The following is a 24183-nucleotide window of genomic DNA, read 5'->3' as shown; positions in this document are numbered from 1 at the left end:
GTATTGGCTGTTTTACAGGAGTCTGCGTGATGTACCAAGTTTTACAGTTAGAATAGTGAGATTTGCCCCCTGTGGATTTATATGAAACTAGCTTCCTATGAGAAGATGGCAGAAGGTTACAGATTCCGGAGGCCTCTGTCCTGCTTGTCATTCTAAATCACATACCTTTTCTACTTAGAGGAACGCTATTCAGTTTCATTCAATGTGGTGTACATGTGTTGGACCAGGATCCATGAGACAAGTTTAAATCTCCACTTGGCCATATATCTCAGTGGACAATCTTTGGCCAGTAACTCTCTCTCAACCTAACCTACATCACAGGGTATAAATATCCAAAGGAAAAAAAATAAAGAGTAGTTGTGAGGATAAAATAGAGGAGGGTAGAACAGTGTTGTTAAGGTGCTTTGGATCCCTGTTGGAGAGAAAGGACTGTAAATATATAAACAAACATGAAACCTACAGCAGTGCATATATTTTAGACTTATTGCTTTTATGCATGCATTTAAGGGTGGCCACAGTGTCATACAGTCTCCTGTAAAACAGCCAATATTCCAGTCACATAACTTTTAATACACTGAAAGAAAGATAAGATATCCAGTGAATTCTAGGACTGGCTAAACCTAGATGCTCTAATAATCATTGCCACCTCTTTCTGGTGGGGCTCTTGTACCTTTAGTTGTTTGGCAGGCAAAAATGGATCTATGCAGTGGTCCCCAGTTGGAGAACATAGTGTTCTTTCTATTCTTATGTCCTCCTGAGGACATTGGAGGGAATAGCAGTAGGCTGGCACTCCTCCATCAAGCCTTGATACACCTCCATCAGATCACCTCCTTCCTCTAGTATTTAGAGTTTTTTAGTTGTGCTTTTTAGAACATTACTTTGAAAAGCAGTATATACATTCAATATTTAAATATATCTTTCCTTGCTAATTCAAACTTAGCTATAGCTAATGAGTAGCCTGAATTACTCTGTGGCAAGGGTGGCCAGACTTGCTTAATGTAGAATAAGTGTCAGATGTTTGAGAGCTGCAAGACATGAGCATCAGATGTTTGAGATCATGAAGGAAGGGATGCAGGCAGGCAGGCAAATAGATGGGGAGGGAAAGGTGGAAAACAAGCAACTAACTTTAAATGCCTTCTCCAAGCTGCCAGCTGGCTTGGCTTGGAGAAGTGATTTAAAGAGACAAATGCCTTCTGCAAGCTGGTCAATGGGGCTTTAGAGGCTTTGAGAACTGCACAATATCTGTGAAAGTCCCACAGTTTGACCACCCCTGTGGTATATTAATCTAGTGCATTGATATATTAATCTAGTCGTGCATGGTATGTTAATCCATTGTATCCAGCTATCCTAGGTACTATCAGGGTTTTGTTTTTGTTTTTTTACAGAAGTGGGAAAGAAACTATAGCTTGCTGCACTTTTCTGCCAGCCTAAACTAAGACAAAGTACTGCTTTCTGAACTTGATTTTTTTTAAAAGTTAACCATTGACTTCAGGTACTCTGTGTGGAGTATTTAAAAAAGGAAGATAGATCAATCTTTTTATTACCCCGAAGGACTGTTGAATCTTAACAAGAAGACTACTGTCTACTACCCCTGTGTTTTATTCATAACATGGGATTGATGTTATGAAACATTTCAGTAAAATCTATTCAGTGTAGCTTTGGCAAATGTTTGCCCATGTAGTTCTTTCAATGCATAAGTTGTTCTTAAATGTTATTTCTTTGAATTGCTGTAGTATTCTGGCACAGAATATAGTGTGTGTGTGTATATAATTAGCTTGGAGGATCAAAAACAATTTCTTGAGAGTACTTGATGTATTTACCTCAAAGATGTTCTATTTGCAAGTGCTGGTTCTGCTGTTGAAGTGTTGAAGCTGAACACAGATATGGGGAAAGGAGTACAGAATTTGTAGCTGATGTACTAAAGTTTCCTTGTATTTAAAGCCAGCATCCCTGTCTGCTGTTGAACATTTAAGACCCCTCTTTTTTTCTGAGTGAAATTTAAAATAATAGTGAATATATTAAATCGAAATCAGTTTTCAACCTCTTTGTAAATGGCAGGCATGTCTGTAAATAGATCCTTTTGAGGAAGCTTTGATTGGATTCAGCAGATGACTTTCACAAAGTGGGCGGTATTTTTGCCAGTTCCCTCCTCCTTTGGCAGACCTCTGACTGCCTCCCTATGTTGTTTCTGGGTTTCCTGTATATCAGGAGAAATGAGAAAATTGCACTGGAGGGATGAAATTTTTAGTGGATCAAAACTCTAAGTCTCCATTTAAAAGAACTTTGCAGGTAATCAGGCCCTTTAAAATCCAGAAACAAAAACCATCTAAAACCTTTTGTTAGGACCAAGTAAAATGAAACAAAACTTTCAAATTGTTTTGTGTCATTTTATTTGGCCCTGATAAAAGGTGTCACATGACCTTTATTACTGGATTTTAAAGGGTTTCTGTCTGATATTTGTTTTTGGCATTTGAGATAATTAAGCCATAGGTTTGCTGTTCTACTAAGATACATTTTGATATAAACTTGTTTAAGATGTAGGTTATGCAAAAAGTGCTCGTTGATATGCCAGCTTTTTACATGTCTGTTTGGCACACTAGTACAAATTGATTTTAGGCCATAGATATGCTGAATATGAATGTTGCCCATAAGTGATTATTATTGTTGTTGTTATTATTTTAATCAGGCTGCTGGATTGTATGGAACACTATATGGATAAATGTTTTCTGTGCCTTGTATATGTTGGCCCTGGAGATGGAGTATATTGCTACACTGAATTAGCTGCTGAGATCATCATTAGCTACTGATTGACATTAAACTTGTCTACCATAAATTTGTGCTGAATATCCTTCTCAGTTGTGGTAGGAGGTCCACTTTCCAGATGTTCCCTAGTGTAGTGTGAGGAACCCCATGGGAAGGTTAGAAAAGACCCTAATTAGTACGTTTTTCTGATTTGTTTGTAGGGTGTAGTGAATTAAGCAAAGGAATACCCAGGAAATCCCTGCAACATGAACTGGAAATAACTTTTTATGAAACCATGGAGAACTGAGTTAAAGAAGACAAGCTTAGAAATTCCATGTGTGTGTCTATGTGTAAATTAATGCCACACTTAATGCAATTGCCAAAAGCAGTAGTATGACAGATGCCTCTTGCATCAAATATAATGTGTAGCCTTAAATTGTTCGGTGGCAATTGGTATCTTATGTTGTTCTTTGCTGTACTGGTGAGTCACTTTGTACATACACGGAAAACTACATTGAGCATGGCTAGATAATTCATTCTGAAGCAAAGTTTCTTAATTGGGTTTGTTAGTAGTCTAGTTTGCTTATTGCAACATCAAATTTCTACATGGTCCTTAAAAAAAACCAACACCATTCCATTTGTGTCAACTGCTGGAAATTCCGGATTTTTTTTTGGTGATGGTTAAGTGTTTGAAGGAGGCATATATGAATTTCAGATAGAAAAGATAAATCAGTTTATAATCTCACAATCTTCCTGTAAAACTGTGATTTTAATGTATTGAGAATCACCATTTGAGCCTTAGAAAAGAGTAAGAGCCCAGTAACACCTTAAAGACTGACAAAATTTGTGGTAGGGTATGAGCATTCATGAGTCACTGCTCACTTCTTCAGATACAGCTAGAATATGAGTCCATCTGCCCTATGTTATCTCAGATGCCAAATAACATTAGTAGGCAGATGACAATAGCAGCTGTAATTGAGCCTGTTCTTCTGGTATTAAATGCTGAGCTGCAGTCCAAGCAGCATTAAACTTATTCTGCCATCCTCTTAGCACTAATTAAGAACTGAGATATGTTGTTCTTTAAAGACTCATCTTTCTGGATGTAGTTAATATGACTCTGCTAGTTCAGTGTCAGAAGTGACTCACAAATTAGTCACCTGATTGCTGCAACAAGTGCTGAAGAGTGGTTTGCTACAAAATAAAATTCAGTTAAATAATTGGTTTAGGCATGTTTGCTGTTTTGTACCTGAGAAGAGTCTTCCTGGTGAGAGTAAGCAGTGTTCCTGCATTTAGATGTTCCTTTCTCCTAGCTATATTTATGCTTTCTCTTTGTATCTTTTGCTGCTATCAGTTTTTCTAAGCTAAGAAATAAAGTTCATTTCAGCTCCATGTGTGTCTTGATATGGATTAAGCACCTTGTCAGGATCAGCCTGCCCTTAATTATGGTTGATCTTGTTTTATTAAAACAAGGAAATTACCTCTTCATCAGCCCTAATTTGTGAGCAGTAATGACCTCCTCCCCAAACTCTGTGACACATATAGCTACAACATATGAAGGAAAAAAACTGGGGTATAAATAGATAGGGCTATCTTCAGAATTCCAGTGGTAACTGGAAATGGCTTCTAGCAGTCTGTGCACAGCCTGTTTGTTCCATGCTAATGTTTTTCCTTGCGCAGCATCACAGCTATTCTCTGTACTAGATACCTTGTGAAATGGCCCTTGATCTCTTTGTGTTGTCTGATCTGCGTCTGGAGAATTTGGCAAAAATTTCATGAACTTACCACTTGTGTGTTTATTTTTTAAGGCTTCCATTAGAGCCTTACCAGAAATGTGTTACGGGAACACAACTTTTGAATCTGCTGGGCTGCTCTGGTTTTAACATAAGTCTTCATCATCAATATCCATTGAGGAAGCAGAGTGACTTTACTATGGAACTTTCTTTCTCCTCCTCTTACCTGGATCCTTGGGTTGATAACCTTAATTGCAGAGCTCTATTATGGATACATCATTACTTTGTGATGCAAGAGACTTTATGACTTGTACAAGTTTTTGTGTTGCAGCATCTTTTTTAAAAAAATCTGAAATATCTTTCTTCTGCAATCTTGTTGCAATTTTTGCTGCTGCTGCTTTTGTACTACTGCTAAACATTCATTTCCTTCAGCTCCATTTAACCTACAGCTGGGTTACCATTTTTTGTGCTTTTCAGTCCAGTAGATCACAATTTACCAGGTTATGGCCAGTATTTAAGAACATAAGAGAACCCTTCTGGATCAGTCCAGTGTTCCATCTAGCCCATCATCCTGTCTCATACAGTGGCCAAGCAGTATCTCTGGACAGCCAACAACAGAGCAGAGTGGCTTGCTTCCTGGCTCTGGGACTCAGAGGTTTTAGTGTCTCAGAATGTGGAGGTTCCCCTCAGTCATGATGGCTAGTACCCACTGATAGACTTATCCTCCATGAATCTATCTAATCCTATTTACTTATTTATTTCACTTATACCCTGCTTTTCTTCCAAGTGGAGAATTAACACAGTTTGCAATGTTCTCTCCTCTGTTTTAGCGTAACGATAGCCCTGTGAGGCAAATTAAAATGAGATTACGTGACCCTTCCAAGCTTCCGTAGCAGAATGGGGATTCAGACATACGTCTCACAGATTCTGGTTGAACAGTCTAACCACTTACACCCTCCTGGGTCTTTCAGATTTTTTTTGGGGGGGGGGCATGGCTTCCGACTCCTTCCTTAGACTGTGTTCTGTGAAGGAGCTTCTTTTAATATCCATGGCCTCATTAATAATGTATACCATTTAAACTCTGTTTCTGTGGTGTTAAACATTAATACCTAATGGAGCTTTAGTTCTGTTGTAGCTGTTAAAACATGATATCTGACCCTTGTGAAACTGATTCCAATTCATTGGTTAACTCACGACCAGAGGGTAGAAAACAGCATTTTAGAGGTGCCTCCGCTCAGCAACACAGACATGCGTCAAAAGATACCTGCCAGCTGGTCTGGCAGCCTTACAAGGTCTGTCTTACTATCTGTAAATTCAATGGCATCACGCCCTCTTGGAGAATGAAACATCTTGCTAAGAAACATATAAAAGACCTTTTTGGGAGCCCAGTTGGATACATAGACTTAAAATCAGTGGAGCTGCTGAATAATGTTTTCCAAGATCAAAAGGTTTTACTGACCTTTGGAAGTCCAATGTTTCCCAAACTGCTGCTATCTAAGAAAGCTTTCTTAAGAAGCAAAGGCATTTTCTCAGCCCGTGCTTTTATCAATACAATTGTGGAACTGTTACTCCCCAAAGTTTCCGGTGGCAAGAATCCTCAGTGGTCCAGGACTGAACCTGCTGATGTTTTTAAAAGTGTCTTTAAAAGTGGGAGCACAACTGAACAACCATCGACGATGGCCTTGGCCCATAAGCTGATACGGTCCAATTCAGACCATTCTTTGGAGGATGATATACTAGAAAAAGAGGTGCTGGACTTATTTAGGGATTTAACATATGTTGAACAAATGAGGATTACAGATAATCTGGAAGCTGTCAGAGTAAACTTACTCAAAAACATCGCACACCCTCCTCAGTCAAATCCCTCTGTGCAAGTGGAGGAACTTACTCCTACATTTGATACTTCAGAAGAACCGGGATCACCAATGGAAATGAGGTCAATACAAGCTGTTGTCCATCAGCCCCTTCTATTAATGGATGAGTCTATTACAGCTCACGGTGAAAACCAAGAACTTCAAGATACTCTACCAGAACCTGGATTGCCAAAGGAGATGAGGACAACACAAGCTGTTATTCACCAGTCCCTTCTACTGACGGATGAGTTTACCTCCGCTTGGGGTGAAAACCAAGATTGGTCAATTCCATCACAAGAACTTAAGAATGACATGAGGGGTGCGGACAACTGCTGTGTCCATTATGATGTCAATAACTCTCTAGAACAACTTACTTTAGTTGATTGACTCCTAGACTCACCCACCCCAGCTATAATCAAAATCATGTCTTGAAATATTGCAGGGTGGAGGAGTAGGTCTAGGGACGATGATTTTATAGAATACATCAAAGGTTTTGACATTGTACTTTTCCAGGAGACATGGTCCCAAACACAAATACATGTGGAGGGATTTAAATCTTATTCCCTCCCAGCTTGTAAAGCCAACCTTAGGGGCCGTTCCCAAGGTGGCCTATCCACTCTTGTTGCTTCCCATCTAAAATCAAAGCTGATTACCTCACTGGCTTGCAGCCCTATGTTACAAGCTGTTAAGCTAGTATTGGATAAATTTACTTTAGTTATAATCAATGTATATGTACCTTCTGGTTTAAGTGGCTTAGCCCTATCCTACCACTGGAACCGGTTAACAGCTCTTATGGAAGACCTGGAAAAGAAATTCCCACTTGCTGAAATAATTTTAGTAGGTGATTTTAATGCAAGGGTGGGCAGTGATGATTCAGTTTTTTACAAAGCACTAGATTTCGATCCAAATGACTCCTCTTTTTTCTTCCTTGAGATACTCCAAGGATAATTATTTGAATTCTGCAGGAATTTGCCTTGCCAAATTTTGTATTCAATTTAACAGGATCTGGCTAAATGGCCTAAAAGAATTCTGCAATTCAGGAGAGTTTACATTTGCATCAGTTAGAGGATGCAGTGTAATCGATTATGTTTTAGTGCCTTCCTCCTTTCGAGACTTTGTGGCAGACTTCTCTGTAGGGGATTATATTAGTAGTGATCATTTTCCTTTAATCTTGACTATTAAAGTCCACTCCCCTCTAAACCTTTTGCCTTCTGTGCCAGTCCAGAGTGAGGAGTCAGCCTTTTTACTAAGAATTCATAGGGGTTCCGCATTAAATGAAAAAATCCAACTACTGTTGAACTCTAGTCCATCTCTAGAGTACAGGTCCCTAATACTTTGTGCTGATGATCCACTACAAACTCTTAAATCCTACAGTTCATTAATATCACATATGATTGATTCATTGAACCAAAATTCAGAACCTTGGAGGAATTCACAGAATAAATTAGGGAAAAGCCTCTCAAATCCCTGGTTTGATAGGGATTGTAGGAACCTGAAAAAACTATTACGTGTCACCTACAGCCATTATAGAGAATCTAAGGCTGTTGCCCTTCCTACTAGTTTTTTCAATCTTAAACTTCAGCTTCTGCAACTCATAAAAAAAAAGAGAAATGATTATATTAATGGCCAGTGGGAGCAACTGATACAAGCGGCAACTTTGAATAATTCAAAACAATTTTGGACCATAGTTTCTAATGCATTCCATAGGGAAGCTCCCCTCACGTCCCTTATTCCCCCTCATGTTTGGTTTCAACATTTCCTAACAGTGTTCTATGAGGAGGGTAGAAGTGTTTTAGAACCATCTGATTTTTGTTTGAGTGATTTACCTGATTGGCCCCTGTAGATTCTGATGAGATGAGGGAATTAATTGTCCAACTAAAGGCTGGGAAAGCCCCTGGTCCAGATGTGATAACCCCTGAAATCCTAAAATCAGACCCGGATTGGTGGGCTCCCTTACTTGCTGCCCTTTTTACAATGGTCGATAAAACTGGTTTAATGCCCGAGGCCTGGACAAATGCAGTAATAGTGCCAATCTACAAGAAGGGTGACTGTTCATCCCCCTCAAATTTTAGACCTATTAGCCTCCTCTCTATAATTGGCAAGTTGTACGCCAAGCACCTGTTAGCCAAACTTACTGCATGGATGTCACAACAACAAATCCTAGGGCCAGAACAAGCGGGTTTTCGCCATGGGAAATCCACACTGGATCACTGTATTATCTTGTCCCATCTAGTAAATAAATATACTAGGAAGGCCAAGCTTAAGTTATATACTGCCTTCCTCGATCTTAAAGGAGCGTTTGACTCCATAGATAGAGACTTACTTTGGGACAAATTGAATAAAATGAATATTGACAAGCGATTACTTTTTCTTATCAGAAAATTGCATACCTCAACTACTTGCCAGGTTAAATGCTCTCTAGCCGGAAAGTTAACAGCAAAAATTCCATCTAATAAGGGTGTTAAGCAGGGCTGCATTCTAGCCCCCTCCTTATTTAACCTTTTCCTTAATGATCTAGCACTGACATTGTCTGGCACCGACGGTCATAGCCCTAAACTTGGTTCCACTCACGTGCCACTGTTACTGTATGCAGATGACGCTTTACTAATGTCCTGCACGCGAGTGGGTTTGAAGCGTCTTTTTAGCCGCTGTCTTGAGTATTTTGAATCTAATAAGCTCCAACTTAACTTTGAAAAAACCAAAATTCTTGTCTTCTCAAGAACTTGGAAATTATTCAAATGGGACTTTAATGGAAATAGAATAGAGCAGGTTAGACACTTTAAGTATCTAGGTATTCATTTCCAATACAATGCATCTTGGACTGTTCAGCGAAGGTCTGCAACTAATATGGCTAAGGCCAGTGCCCAGGCTCTCTGTCGTTTCTTCTACAATAAGGGAAATCAATTTGTGCCGGCTGCTCTGAAAGTTTTTAAGGCCAAAACATGTGCGCAACTACTATATGGTATGCCATTATGGATTGGTGCGTTTGATTATTCCTTGGAACACATCCAAGCCAAATTTCTTCGTAAAATTTTGGGAATGCCATGTTGTGTGCCTTATGCAGCCCTATGCCTAGAATCGGGGCAGGTCCCACTTGAAACTAGGGCATGGCTCTTAACTGTTAAATATTGGTTGCGAATACACTATAACTTCGATCCTTCCAGTCTTATCTTTCAAATGCTCTCAGAATCTAGTTACTCTAATTGGCTAGACTCCATCGAGAAAAAGATTAGCACTGTTGGTTTATCTTTAGAGTCATTATCCATGCTCTCACAAACAAAGGCATTTCGTATGATTAAAGTCAGAATTCTGGATATTGAATTACAAAATCTCCACAGCGCCGCTAATAAAACTTGTTCTCCCGTGAGTCTAGGGCTCTCGTTTGATGTTGGCCATATGGCTTCCTATCTCTATTCTTTGCAAAGTCCTCAACAGCGTAGGGCCTTTTCATTGGCAAGATTTGATGTTATGCCATCAGCAGTTTTATATGGTAGATATCACAACATACCCTACCCGGCCAGACTATGTCCATGTAAGTCTGGATCTATTGAAACCATTTTACATATTCTCCTGTATTGTCCCTTTTATCTAAGTATTTGTGGTCGATTTTTGGATCCTATTCTTTTAAATAAGATGGGTCTGGCTGATCCAGATAAGGTCCAGTTTCTTTTGAAGGATGTTACTCCTGACATAACTGTAAACACTGCCTTATTTCTGTACTGGGCCAAAATGATTCGTCAAGACAAGGAACAGTTTTGTTGTCCCATTTAACTGTGATCTTATGTAAATGTACTTTAATCCTGATGTCCAGTATTTTAACCTATTTTCTGTTTTTCAACCCATTGTTCTTTTAACCTGTTTTTACATGCCATTAAAGGTTGATTGATTGATTGTTAAAACATGTAACACAACAAATGCAGAAAGTTGGTTTCTAAGGACCTACTCAGATACAAATTTACTTATTCTTTAGTGGGAACCAATATGACTGTGAGGCAATGTCAGGGTTTTAGATGGCAATGTGAACAGCTGACTTGAGCCAAAGGGACTGGCAGTTTCCCTCAGCAGTTCTTTGGTTTCCGAAGTAGTACCAAAGCCAGCCATTAAGATACTATCAACCTAGGTTATGTTTAAGGTTTCTCAGAGCTATATTTTTGTTGGGGGGTGGGTGGGACCATTATGTCTGCTGAAGTATGAGAGCTAGAGACATCTATATTCCCAAAAGTCGTCTTTCTGATTTTTTTTGTGCTTTTTTGTTGAGACATGATTTTAACAATACAAATTTGATGTGTCGAAAAGATAATTTCAGTTCCCGTTATCTGCCTGTGTGGACTTGAATGTACATCTCAATTTTAAGCTGAATCCAGTGTTGGAAGCAGTTCTTTAAATATTCTGCTACATATGTAAATACACAAAGGGACAGGCAAGCCTACCCTATCCTTTAATCTTCTGTGTATGGTAGCTGTTTTTGTTTGTTTCACTGGTACAATAAAATTTATGTCTTACCATAATTAAATTCAACATACTTTGCATGCTTGATTGCTTAGGTTCTTCCATGACAGCCTCTTCTGAGTGTAATTTTTAATTATTATTTTTTTTAATGTCAGTAAAATATGTTGCTGTTCTGCTTTACCAGGTATCTTGCCAGTCTACCATAACATGTTTGCATTAATGAACCAGGCAGATAGATGCTGGTATCCTCCAAACCACACCTTCCAAGTAGAGGGATCAGCCAATGACACCATACTGTATCGATTAAGGTAGTGTTAACACTTTATCGTAGACATCTACAGAAAATGTTATTTGTTAATAAAAACGTTAAACTGTTTACATATAATTCAGTTATTGTTTTCTTTTTACCATGTTTTTAATTATACTTTAATTATCAGAAAGATTCATACATAATTATGTGGTTTGCCTATATCTTTTCATTCTGTAGCCAGCTTTTTTACATGCATATTATGCAGAAGGTTATGGCGTTGAGGCAGGCTCATTCCTCTGAAGAATTTACAATCTGAGGATAGTTTTAAATGGCCACTCTTACTCCTCTGGGAAAGAGGTCTTTCACAATATTGCCACCAGCTCCTTTTCCCTGGAGATGCCTTGGAGTGAGGCAACAACTTTGTACTTGCAAAGGGCCAGCTCTGCCACTGATGTATGACTGCTCCCTTCTGATGTTGCTTAGGGCGAATGATCTGTCCTGTTTGCTGCAATTGAAGACAAGACTGGTTTTCAGCCTCTGAAGTCAATTGGCTACTTATTATTCAATATTAACTGTAATAAATAAACTCACAGTTCTTGTGAATGAAACTAAAATAGAAGAGAAGTAAGGTGTGTCCATAGATCTGAATATACCATTAAAAAACAAGCACTGCCCCCTCTCTGTTTCATGACATCATGAGGACTTCCTAAGCTACAATTGAAGTTTCAACATTTGAACTTTAAATTGCAAGATAAGTTATTTCTTTTTGTTTATGCCAGAGTAGACTCTTATTGAGGTTATGAAATGACTGAAAGTGAGAATTGAGATTTCTTACCTTATGGACCCAATCTCTTAGCAACTAATTCAGTAAATATTGCTGTTTTGCAAATCTCAAGGAGTCTAGGTATGTCCAAAATGTATAATAGTGGTAGATAGTGCAAGAGCTGTCTGAACTACTGGATTAATGTGTGCTTTCACCTGAAACAAGACACCATTGGACAGGGCTGCATCATATGTATGTTTATTATGATTTTAGTTACATTTGCCAACATGAAGCCGGTTCTTTCAGTGGGAAAAAAAAGGTTTTGTGGAGTCCAAGCCTACCTTTTCTCATGCCTTCAGAGAGTTTGGTAATAACATTGGCAGAAGTGAGGCAGCCTTGTTCCTCATCACTCAAGAGTAAAGGTCATATTGCCTTAATTTAAGAGTAGACATGGCATACTTGCCAACTTTTTCCAAAGAACTACTGCTTGCTGTTTCCTTTCATAGTTAATCCATATTGTTTGGTTTACTCTACTTGCTGTGTGCTGTAATGCCAGTCACTTGAAAAAGAATACCTTGTTTGAGAAAACGTGAAGCAAATGCACATGCAGTTTCACAAATGTCCAGAAAGTTTGACCTGCTGCAAACCCATTGCATTTGCTGCTGAAATAAGGGTGATACAGGCAGCTTGGTTTTCTATACAGCATCTGATTCTGCAGCCTTTTAGAACATGTTTTTTCACCATTTGTTAGCACAGTTCTGTGCTTTGTTTTAGCTTGCAAATTAATGCTTAATGTATTTTAGGATTATTTAATAATATAGTTAATTGCCCATTTGTTTGACTTGTCAAATGCCAGTGTTTGTAATCTCATTTCAGCTTGAAAATTACTTGGTCTGTGTAAGACAGGTGACAGATTGGCTTCCTTAAACTTTGAACTTAACGTATGACCTGGAATAAGATTATTTGTGTGAACTGGTCCTAAAATACACTTATGAGTTCTCAGATATTGTAGTTAGTCTAGCCTGTGCAGGTTACTTTCTAAAGTGCAAACACATTAATATTCTGAACTTGGTGGCACTGCCACAGCAGCATCACTCATCTGAGCAAAGTCTTCTGCAGGTGCCAGTCTGCAAATGGGCAAAATCAACAGTTGCCCATACACGTGCATTCTCTGTTGTGGCTCCCACCTTGCAGAAAGGCCTGCCTGAGGTGGTCAAAAAGGATCCCTCTATCCTGGCTGTCCTCAAACTATGCAAAATTGAATTACTCAAGAGGATTTTTCTGTGCCAGCAATAGAGTTGCACTACACTAAATGATTCTCAAAGTTACTTGGATAAATAACTAAGGGCTGTGGTCTGTATTACTGTGTTTAACTTGTTCATCTAGGAATCCGACTGTGTAATTTTTGCTTTATTTAATATGTAATAGTAATATTTATGGTTTGCCTCAGTTCTGTTTTTAGATTTCTGATTGGTTCTACAACCCTAATTCTATTGTATTTTTTATTGGATGTCCTATCCTTTTGATTATATTGATTCACTCTGTGTAATCTGCCATGACTCCAAGTGAGAGAGGCAGGCTATAAATAACAGAAGAACTGGAAGCCTTTATATTATATAAAAGCAGTCTTAATTTCACTGACATGTTTCTAGGATTTATCTGTTTAAAACAAACCAGATTGATACAGAACACAAAATATGTTTCCTAACAGATATTATTTCCCTCACTGGTATTCTAATGGCAGTACACGAGCATACCGATATGGTGTTTCTCGGGGTGCAGAGAGTCCTGTTCTTGATGATGTTGTCATGTCTTATTTGTTTGCCCAGGTAAGATTATGGTAATTTAATACTTGGGTCTGTTTGTGCTTGTACCCTTCTGTCCTTTTTCATCAAGTTTACTGCTGTCTTCATTTAAATACAGTTTCACCAGAAAAACAGGAAGAAAATTCCATGAAATTAAATAACTTTATTGCTTTATTTCCTATGGAGAAGAAGGAAGAAAACGATCATTTTGACTGCAGCTTAAACTGCTTTATGTCATTTATGTGAAAATTTTCAGTTAGCACTGAGTTGTACTGTAACAGAACGGAAATAGGAAACTGGAATATATCTCTACATTATTGTATTCTGTCCTAAACAGATCTAACAAAAGTTTTCCAGTTAGCAACTTGCGAAAGGTAGTACTGAGTAAATATTACCTTGTAGCTAAGAAAATGCTTATTATTTTTCATACAATTCATTTCTGTGTCCAGGCATATGTTACGTGTTTCTCTGTAGGATTCCTATCAGTGAGGGCCAGAAAATCCCATTGTTGTTGATAAAAGATAGGCTCTGTCCTCATGACAACAATGTTTCCTAATGCAGCAGTTTACTTTCCCCAATAGTCATGAATGGCAACTATTCAGTTGTGTGGGAGAAAGTAATGGATTATATTTGAGAGCAGCATTAGGAGCTGAATAAACCTGTTACCTTTTGATCTGATGCCAGACATTAAGATGGAAGTGAGCTCTGCTTCATAGTCCTGCTCTGAGTTTTACTTCTTGGACACACTAGAATGGGGTGGAATGTTAGAAACTTTATTTCAAGTGTGTGGTGGGGGGGGGAGAGAGAATGAGAATGAATTAATTTTGGTCTAATATCTGGTACTGTGTTCCATTATTTATAACGGAAAACCTGTCTGTTGTCTAGAAGGCAGCTTTTATGGCCAGTGTGCTGAAAAAAGCAATGCCTACCTGTAAAGATGTTGGTGTGGTAACAAACAAAAGGGATGGGGGAAGAGACTAGAGATGTACTCAACCACTCCATCCACTGAGGGAAAATGGCTAGGTTGCAGGCCATTGTATAGAGCTACCTCACTGTTTTTTCCTTTTTGTTTTTGCGGGCTTGCTATAACAAACGTAATAGCAACCATAATGCCCAGTAAAACTAACAAAACCATATTTAACTTCAGAAGAAGTAGCTTCTTTAAAATGAGGAAGCTTGTGAAAAAGAAACTGAAAGGAAAGGTAAGGAGGGTCTAATCCCTTCAGGAAGCTTGGAGACTATTTTAAACTACAATCCTGGAAGCTCAGATAAAATATATACTACAGGTTAGGAAAGATGCGACTAGGTATAAAAAAGATCTTAATGGTTAACAAACAGTGTAATGGAAACAGTAAAAGATAATAAGGATTCCTTAAAGCGCTAGAAGGCTAGTCCAAGTGAGGTTAATAAAATGGAACACAGGCCTTGGCATAAAACGCAAGTCAGTGATCAGACAGGAAAAAAAGGAACTATGAGAAACATATTGCAAAGAACATAAAGATCCATGATTAAAAAAAATTATTTGAATATGCAAGAAGCAGAAAATCAGCCAGGGAGACAGAGCCCTTGGATGACTAAGGGGTAAAAGGGTCACTAAATGATTATAGGATTCCTGGTACCGATTCTGGAACTGAATGCATTTTTTTTTTGCCTCTGTTTTCACTGTGGAAGATGAGGGAGGTGCTTGCCCATTCCAGAACTTCGTATTTCAGGAGGGGTGTTGAAAGACCTGAATCAGATTGAGGTGACAAGAGAGGAGGTCCTACAATTGATTAGAAACTTACAAATCACCAGGCCCAAATGGCATACATCCAAGAGTTCTGAAAGAACTCAAATGTGAATTTGGAGATCTCCTGATAAACATATGCAATCTATCACAAAAATCTGCTTCCATTCCCGAGAACTGGAAGGTGGCTAATGTAATCCTCATCTTTCTTTTTTTTAAAGGTTCCAGAGAATTAGTCAGTCTCATGTAACACTGGGTACATTGGTAGAATACATTATTAAAGATATAATTACTAGGCACATTGATGAACAAAAGCTATTGAGGAAGAATCAGCATGGATTCTTTAAGGGGATATCTTGTCTCACTAACCTTTTAGAATTCTTTGTAGGGATGAAAAAACATGTGGACAAGGGTGACCCAGTAAAGATGTTGGTGTAGTGACCAGTAGATGTTGTTTACTTAGATTTCCAGAAAGCTTTTGATAAAATTCCTCATCAAAGAATCCAAAGAATCCTCTTATCCCTGTCATGGGATAAGAGGACAAGTCCTCTTGTGGATTAAAAATTGGTTGATTAACAGGAAACAAAACATGAGTATAAATGGGCAGTCTTCACAGTGGAAGGTGGTAAGCAGTAGGGTACCCACAAGGCTCAGCATTGGGCCCCGTGCTTTTTAACTTGTTCATTAATGATTTGGAGTTGGGGTAAACAGTGGAGTGGCTAAGTTGGCAGATGACATGAAGTTATTTAGCATGGTGAGTACGAGATAGGACTGTGAGGCACTACAGAGGGATTTGTTGAGGCTGGAAGACTTGGCATCAATGTAGCAAATGAGGTCCATTGTGGGAAAGTGCATAGTAATGCACATTGGAACCAAAAATCCTAACTATAAATATACATTGAGGGGTTTGAACTGGCCAATAAGACTAACTGACCAGGAGAGAGATGTTGGAATCGTGGTTGGTAACTCACTGAAGATGTCAACTAAGTGTGCAACTGCAGTAAAAAAGGGCAAATGCTATGCTAGGGATTATTAGGAAGGGAAATGAAAACAAATCAGCCAGTATCATAATGCCCCTATATAAATCTATGATGTGGCCTCATTTGGAATCCTATGTACAGTTCTGGTCACCGCACCTCAAAAAAGATACAGAGGTGTCAAACTCATTTGTTACAAGGGCCAAATCTGACATAAATGGGATTTTCTGGGGCCAAGCCATGTGTGTCATAAAATATAATGCCTGGTAGTGGAGATATAAACTTTATAAAGGGAGGGGTACTTATGCTCCGTATTCTTGATGCTTGGATGGGGGGCAAAAGTGGGAGGGCTTCTAGTGTCCTGACCCCACCGATGGACCTCCTGATAGCATTTGGGGTTTTTTGACCACTGTGTGACACAGAGTGTTGTACTGGATGGGCCTGCACGGGCCGTATTTGGCCTACAGATCAGACATTTGGCACCTCTGGTATAGATGTCTGGGACAGTGAGGCTTCATCTGGGTGAGGGGGACAATGGGAGGGCTTCTGAAGTTCTGGTTCCTCTGGTGACCATGCTCTTTTTTTAAAATTAACTTACTCAAACAATTTACAGATAACCACAAGTAAATACAACCAAATAAATAAACAGTAAGACCTACATAAGAGAGAAGAAGTACACAGCTATTACGCTTATTGGAAGATACAATATTTTGTTCCACTTAGATCATAAAGAAAAAAAAACTAGTGCCATACAGCTCTACAGACTACATTAAAAATATAGCCTTTGAGTTAGAAGGAATTATAGTTATCTGATAGATATTGGATCACCAGGACCTACTTGGATGTTCATCCTGAAATGTCTTCTTTCTTTTTGCATTCAGTGGCGTGAAGACTTTGTCCATGGATGGGTAAAGATGTCTGTTACTCATGAAACACAAGAAGAGTGTCTCGGCATGGCTGTTCTAGACATGATGAGAATGGCGAAAGAGAAGGACCAAACTCCCTTGGCTATCTATAATTCTATCAGGTAATTAATTTCCAGTATCATACTTATTCACATATTCCTTTTAAAGACAAAAAATTATCCTGTAGAATAGTGTTCTTTGGGTGTTTATTTCTTCATGTGACCTATCCAGAATGTCCTAACAGATACATAGCAGATGTGTGGGACGTCAAACGTCAGCGAAACCTCTAATAGAGGTGAGTATGGACTATGGCATATGGGGAAGTCACCAAGATGTTCAAAATGCAGGTCTGACCCCTTCATCACCAAAACTCTTCTACGGAATAAAACAGTGAACACATAGGTAGTTCTGTTTTCATGAGAGTTAAAAATACCTGTCCATTACAGAAATGATAGTTTATTTTTCTTTTCCTTACTGTGCTTTTTCCTGTCCTGGGCACCCTATATGGGCTCCCATGTTATATTCTAACAGCCACTCTGTAAAATAGCTTAGGCTGAGAGATGGTGACTGGCCTAATGTCATCCAGTAAATTTCATGGCTTGAACAGAGATTTGTAAACTCTGGATACCACAGTCTGAGTATCCACTGCACTGGCTCACAGATCAACTCAGATACTGGCAAATTTGAAGGAGCCACTGCAGGTGGGAGCACTAAGTGTATCCTGTATATCAAATCAGACTCCTCAGATGCTTTTCTGTAGCCTGTTGTGATGACACTGGATTTTCTTTAATCTTATTAAACCATTCTTCATCTCCAATTGTTGCAGAAATAAGATTTGACAGTGTAATGCTAACAGTAAATAGAATAATATGGAATTCAGCACTTCTAGCTTCAGTCTTATTTGCTTTCAGGTCAAATTATTTTAAGATTTAGGACTTTTTTTGTTATTATTAGATCTTGTGTACAGAAAATGATACATGCTTTGAGGTTTCTGTGGATAAATTGCCACTTAACTGATGGATTTTGTATTCACAGCTACAAAATGTTTTTGCCCAAATGTATCCGAGAAAAAATCCAAGACTATCACATTCTAACACGAAAAAGAATAAGGTACAGGTTTCGCAAGTTTATTCAGCAATTCAGCCAATGCAAGGCAACTGCCAGAAATTTGAAACTGAAGTATCTTATAAACCTGGAAACCCTACAGTCTGCCTTCTACTCAGAAGTGTTTGAAGTAAAGGAGCCTGGCAGAGAGCTTTCAGAAGAAGAGAGTTTTGCAACCATTGTAATATCTGGAAATGGAGGTATTCAGTTGTCCAGAGGGAAACATAAAGATAGTGAAACACTGACAGAACAGGTAATCTCTTTTAACTCACTTTTATTACTTTCAGGGTTTCTGAAAATCACTAGAACTAAAATGGTCTAGACATTTGAGCCCTTAACTGGCTAATTAAATATACTGAATAGTGAATTGCAAAATAGGCCTAAGTATCATTTTTGCAGAAGATAAAACACCAACATGGGAGTCTGGTTGAAAGCTCCATAGTCTTCTCATTGCTAGAGGAAGGTCTGCACGCGCACTTCTCTTTTGTATCCTGGGCAGTTCATATTGCCAGTTTCTTCTGTAGAGCACTATTTCCATGCTGGAGAATAATAAGCACACTGAAGCTGCTAGATGGTACCAAAGAACAGCAGACCTGTTTGTATTTCTGCACATGTAACTCACATTAATTTTAGCTAACCTTAACTGCAAGTAGCACCAAGTAGACTTGCTGCCAAGGTGTTAAACTGGCTTGGTATCAGATGTGGTTGAGAATGCAAAGAGTGCCAGTCTGCATTTTGCAGTGGCATTGTAAGAGGATATAACTTGAGCAAGAAAGCCATGGTGATGCAGAATTAACTCAGTGGATAAAGCATCTTATCTGGAAATACTGCACTCTTCCTGAAGCAGATCAAACCATAAGAGGAAGCCGTGGAATAGAACACCAAGCAAGACAAAAAATGGTTCATGACTGTAGATTACTGGAAAATTAGTAAGCTGAAAAAAGTGCTTTTCAGTGAGTATTCAAAAAGTACAAAAGATAGAAACATTCACAAAGTGTAACAATACACATGTATAACATATATAATACTCAGACAAGACTCATATAAAGACCGCAGAGAAGTGGACATAGGAATCTCTAATATATATCCACATCCACCGCAGTTCTCAAAGAGTTCATATTAGGACCCAGTCCATATTTCAGAGATAGCAAGTGGGTAAGAAAGTTGCGAAAGAACCCCACATGTTTCAATGGCGGGGCTGCATGCTGGAGCTGGCCGTTTCACTGGTCTGCTTCATTGGACATTCAAATTAGGGTAGCTCTATTTCAATCAAATTCAAAATATCCGGTAGGAGCCAGCATACCAGGACTCATAGAAGAAACATTTTGAATGTAATTTTTGAACGCTTGTGGTCTTTATACGAGTCTTGTCTGATTATTATATATATCATACACATGTATTGTTACACTTTGTGAATGTTTTTTATTTTTTTGTACTTTTTGACTACTTACTGAGAAGCACTTTTTTCAACTGTACTAATTTTCCAGTAATCTACAGCCGTGGGCCTTTTTTTGTCTTCTTTCTCTTCTTGAAGCAGCCTAATGATTTAAGCAAAGGAGGATTGCTCTCAGTCATATTTAAAATGAATCTGTATGTGGTAAGAACATTATTTAAAGTTAATGATGCTTCTTATCTAAAGAGAAAAGAGTAAGCACGATTAATGATGTCTGTACACTGATTAAGACCTTACTGATATTGGGCCCTAATTCTGCTGTTTCACCATAATCTCTTGCTATCTGTCAGGAGCAACCTTTCAATAGTTCTGCCAATAGTGACCAGGCATTCCTTCAGTGTGCCTGAATCCAGTTCAAAGAACAGCATCCCCAAGGAATGCTTTTTGTTGAATATCACTTTTTATTTATAATAGATTCTGATTGCTGTAACCTGCTTGGGGAAAATTTTTTGGGGGTGTGTGAAAGGTAGAATATAAAATAAACTGTTTATCCTGGAAGCAGCTATAACCAAATAGAAAGGCATTCTCTGATACCACCCCCATGTTTGGAAACTCTTTCTTGGAGGTCTGTCTCAAAGCACAGATATAAGATTTGTAAAATAAGAAATTTAGAGTTACACCTAAGCCCCTTACTTTAGTGGACTTTAAAGCAGGGGTTCCCAACCCCCAAGCCATGGACCGCTACCGGTCCATGGCCTACTAGCAACCAGGCTACAAGGCAGAGGCGCCTGCTCGGGACCCAGCCTTGGAGCGAGGCAGAGCAGGCCCGCTGCCCCTTCCACCCGCCTGGCCCTGGGCAGATGAAAGAGGCAGCATGGCCCTTGCTCTGAAGCTGCCTTCCCTTGTGGAAGGGACACCGCTACTGCAACCTTTGCCTACCCCTCATTTATGGATCCCTGCCAATCAGCTGATTGGTGGGGGTCTTTAAATGGGAGGGTGAGGTAGATTGGCCACTTCTGCTGCCTGGCCACCTAGTGGGGAAGTGGCAGAAGCAACCCCAGTCTACCCCCATTTAAGGACCCCCCCCATGGAGGGGGGCAGGGGCTGGGCATAGACAGGGTGGCAGCCTGAGGAGGCAAAATAACCAGTGTTGCCCCTGCCACTTGTCTGTGATAATATTGTCTCCTGCGAAACCAGTCCCTAGTGCCAAAAAGGTTGGGAGCCACTGCTTTAAAGGGTATAACTGTGCTTAGGACTGCACAGTTAGTTGACATAGTGGAATATTGGGAATATTTTAGTGGAGTTTTGTTGTAGTCTTTCTTAATATTCCGATATTATTGATACCTTTATTAGTTGGTTGATATTACTTTGATATTCTTATTTTCTCTGAATTATTTGGGGTTATTATAAAGAAGATTAGTTAGTTTGCTTAAATTGAAATATTACTCTTTTCATCAGTTCACTGATCGTGTATGTTTAAATTTTTCCTACCTAAGAATTCTGGCATTCATATATGCATTTTATTATGTTTACAATTAGGATCATCTGTCAGTATGCAGAAGGATGCTAGATATCTGATGTATTTTGTGGGAAAGCTCTCATGGAGAGTACTTGGCAAATCTCATAAATAAACAGGAGTCTTGTGACAAAAGATTTTTTTAAAATATTGCAGCATGAGTAAGCCATGGACTTACAGCTCTTCTCATCAGATATATGTGATGAGTCCTTGCTAGGCATACTATGTAATTTCCCAGTTTTACTAAGGTAGTTAACACTTGCCGTGGCTGAAGAATCCCAGGTCTTTGTAAAGTCCTTGGGAGATTGTGTTCTTGATGAATTCTGATTCAGTGGATCCATGCTGGAGTCTCCTTCTAAAAAAAACCCTTTTGCCTTAAAATAGTGATTTTGAGCATTTTGGGAAGTGTTCTCACTCAGGTTTCTGACTATTGCCTTTTTTTGTTAAATGTTGTCTGTCTATTATTTTGCTAAGTGATTGAACTATATGTCTTGTTGTAAAGAAGAAAAGGGCATTGTTGACACATGATAGTACATACCATATTAATGGATGAATCCCTTATGATCTGTCTGACAAAGCCTTTAATTGTTGATTCAGTAGATAGAGGAGCAGAGTTGACATCTGTACTGTTGCAGGGTCTGGTCCCTGAGTTTGCCTGTTACGTATCATGTATAAGTTGTTTCCTAATAAATGAATACCCTTTTACAGAACCTACAGACCTACTGTGATTTTCCTGATATCATTGATGTCAGTATTAAGCAAGCAAGCCAGGAAGGTTCCAGCGAGAGCAGAATTGTAACAATTCACAAGCAGGACTCCAAGAATCTGGTACAGTGGCTTATTCTTTCAGCTAGTTGTGTCGTAAATATTTCGAATCATAGCATTGGAAGGGATCTCCAGGGTCATATAGTCCAGCCCCCTCCACAATGCAGGAAATTTACAAATACCTCCCCGCCCCCGCCCCCCAGTGACCCCTGTACCATGCCTAGAAGATGGCAAAAACCTCCAAGATCCCCAGCCAAACTTGCCTGGAGAAAATTGCTGACTGACCCCAATACCTGATCCCCTCATCTGATGAAGTATGCTTAGAGAGCGCACGAAAACTTACATTCTCAATAAAACTTGGTTGGTCTTAAAGGAGCAACTTGACTCCTGCTTTGTTCAACTGCTTCAGACCAACACGGCTGCCCTCTTGGATCTATCTGACCCCAAAACAGCGAACAGCATTTACTTGGGCATGTAAGAAAGGGCCACAAAAACTAAACACTGATACAACCTTCCTGCCCCTCCCTCTCATGATCATCCTAAATTCGCAGAATCAGCATTGCTGTCAGATGGCTATCTGGTCTCTGTTTTAAAATTTGCAGAGCCCACCACCATCCGAGGAAGCTTGTTCCACTGAGGTACCACTCTGTCAGGAAGTTCTTCCTAATGTTTAGCTGGAAACTCTTCTGATTTAATTTAAAAGATTTTCCCTAAAAATTAATGTGCAAACTCACCCATACATTCTTTTTGTAAAGTTTCAGTGTTAGGAAAATAAACATTTTACAAACCCATCTGAAAGCTGTTACATACCATTGAACATTTGATGACTGGTTCAAGAGGCAGAGCAGAAACCAGAACAAATCTCTTCCATATTATGGCTAAGGCACGGTTTCTCCACCCACAAATTAGATTAGGACAGCATGCCTCAAAGTGGTGGGAAGCATTAATTCAATAATGGTGATGACCACAAAACACTTACGGAAGCGGCTAAGAGCATAATGTTTTCATGATCCAGAAAAATAATTTTCCCAGTTCCTAAAGAAGCAGTTTGGAATTCAGGATTTACTTCATTGTGTTCAGTGGCGTGTGACAGCTGATCTTAAGAAGCACCTTAAAGCAAAGCACATTTTCTCAGGACCTTTCACGTCAATTATAATTGCACTGTTTGACCTTTAAACCTCAAATAATCATCCTCTGTTTACTACCTTTCACAGAGTCTTAATTAGCATACTGTTGTGGGTTTTTGGGTACGTGTGACACCTACAGAGGAGTTTGTGTATTGATAAACTTTTTTTGGACAAAGCTACTCTCTAGAGTTTACTTTTTATTTTGATTTAATTAACTACTTTTTGATGTCACACTGTGGGGTCTTGCACACTGGTGGCAACATACTGTCTTTGTTATGCAGTGTACATTATATAACACTATTTTTTATTTACGTTGCTGTGTTTCTAAAGCCACGTACATAAAAGCACCTAATGTGTGATGTTAACTCTGTGCATGATCATACATGAAATTTGTAATGTTGAGAATATAAGTAAGCTGGCTGTGTTGAAGGTACATTCAATATTTCCAGAATATCTGCATTCCGTTGCCTGACATATTACAGCTTTTCTGAAGTAAAAGAGAGCTTAATCTCCTCACAAAACATAGTTGACAGCTATTGTCATGCATTTTCATTGATTACTCATTTCAGTGATCAGTATTGTAGGCAGGCCTCAGATTCAGTGGGAGCTCACAGGAGCACAGCTCCTGAACCTTTCTGAGAGTTCCTCCTCCTCCTCCTGAGAGTTCCACCTCCTCGTCCATTGAATAGTATTGCAACTGCATAACAATCCCTGGATGAGCTCCACCACCTGTTTTTCTACAAAATAACCCCTGATTGTAGGAGTTGGAATAACAGATGTTCTTTAACTGGTGGAGCATGCAAGAGAAACGTTTTCATTAAATATGTACAATTTTTTCTCTTTCCTTTATCTTTTCAGGAAGCAGAGTTTCATTCATTAAGAGAAGCTCTTTCTTTTGTGTCGTTAATTGATGGCTATTATAGATTAACTGCAGATGCTCATCATTACCTCTGTAAAGAAGTAGCACCCCCTTCAGTGCTTGAAAATATCCAGAGCAATTGCCATGGTCCAGTTTCGTAAGTGGTACATGCTTCTTACATTTTACAAAGCCTTGAGACCCTTTGATCAGGCCAACTGT

General features: G+C 39.0%; 1 protein-coding gene across 1 annotated transcript in view; it reads left to right on the top strand.

Moving 5' to 3' along the window:
- JAK2 (Janus kinase 2) overlaps positions 1-24183 on the top strand; it is a 130831-nt gene that overhangs the window by 61195 nt on the left and 45453 nt on the right. Inside the window, exons 3-8 of the mRNA XM_060237378.1 lie at positions 10959-11082; positions 13499-13616; positions 17177-17322; positions 18236-18557; positions 21922-22041; positions 23964-24121. Of these exons, the coding sequence (XP_060093361.1) occupies positions 10959-11082; positions 13499-13616; positions 17177-17322; positions 18236-18557; positions 21922-22041; positions 23964-24121 (988 nt within the window). The remainder of the gene's footprint in view (positions 1-10958; positions 11083-13498; positions 13617-17176; positions 17323-18235; positions 18558-21921; positions 22042-23963; positions 24122-24183) is intronic.

Source organism: Heteronotia binoei, chromosome 4 (assembly GCF_032191835.1).
Source record: "Heteronotia binoei isolate CCM8104 ecotype False Entrance Well chromosome 4, APGP_CSIRO_Hbin_v1, whole genome shotgun sequence".
NCBI lineage: Eukaryota > Metazoa > Chordata > Lepidosauria > Squamata > Gekkonidae > Heteronotia > Heteronotia binoei.
The sequence above is the reverse complement of the archived record's forward strand: the minus strand, read 5'-3'. Positions and strand labels throughout refer to the sequence as shown.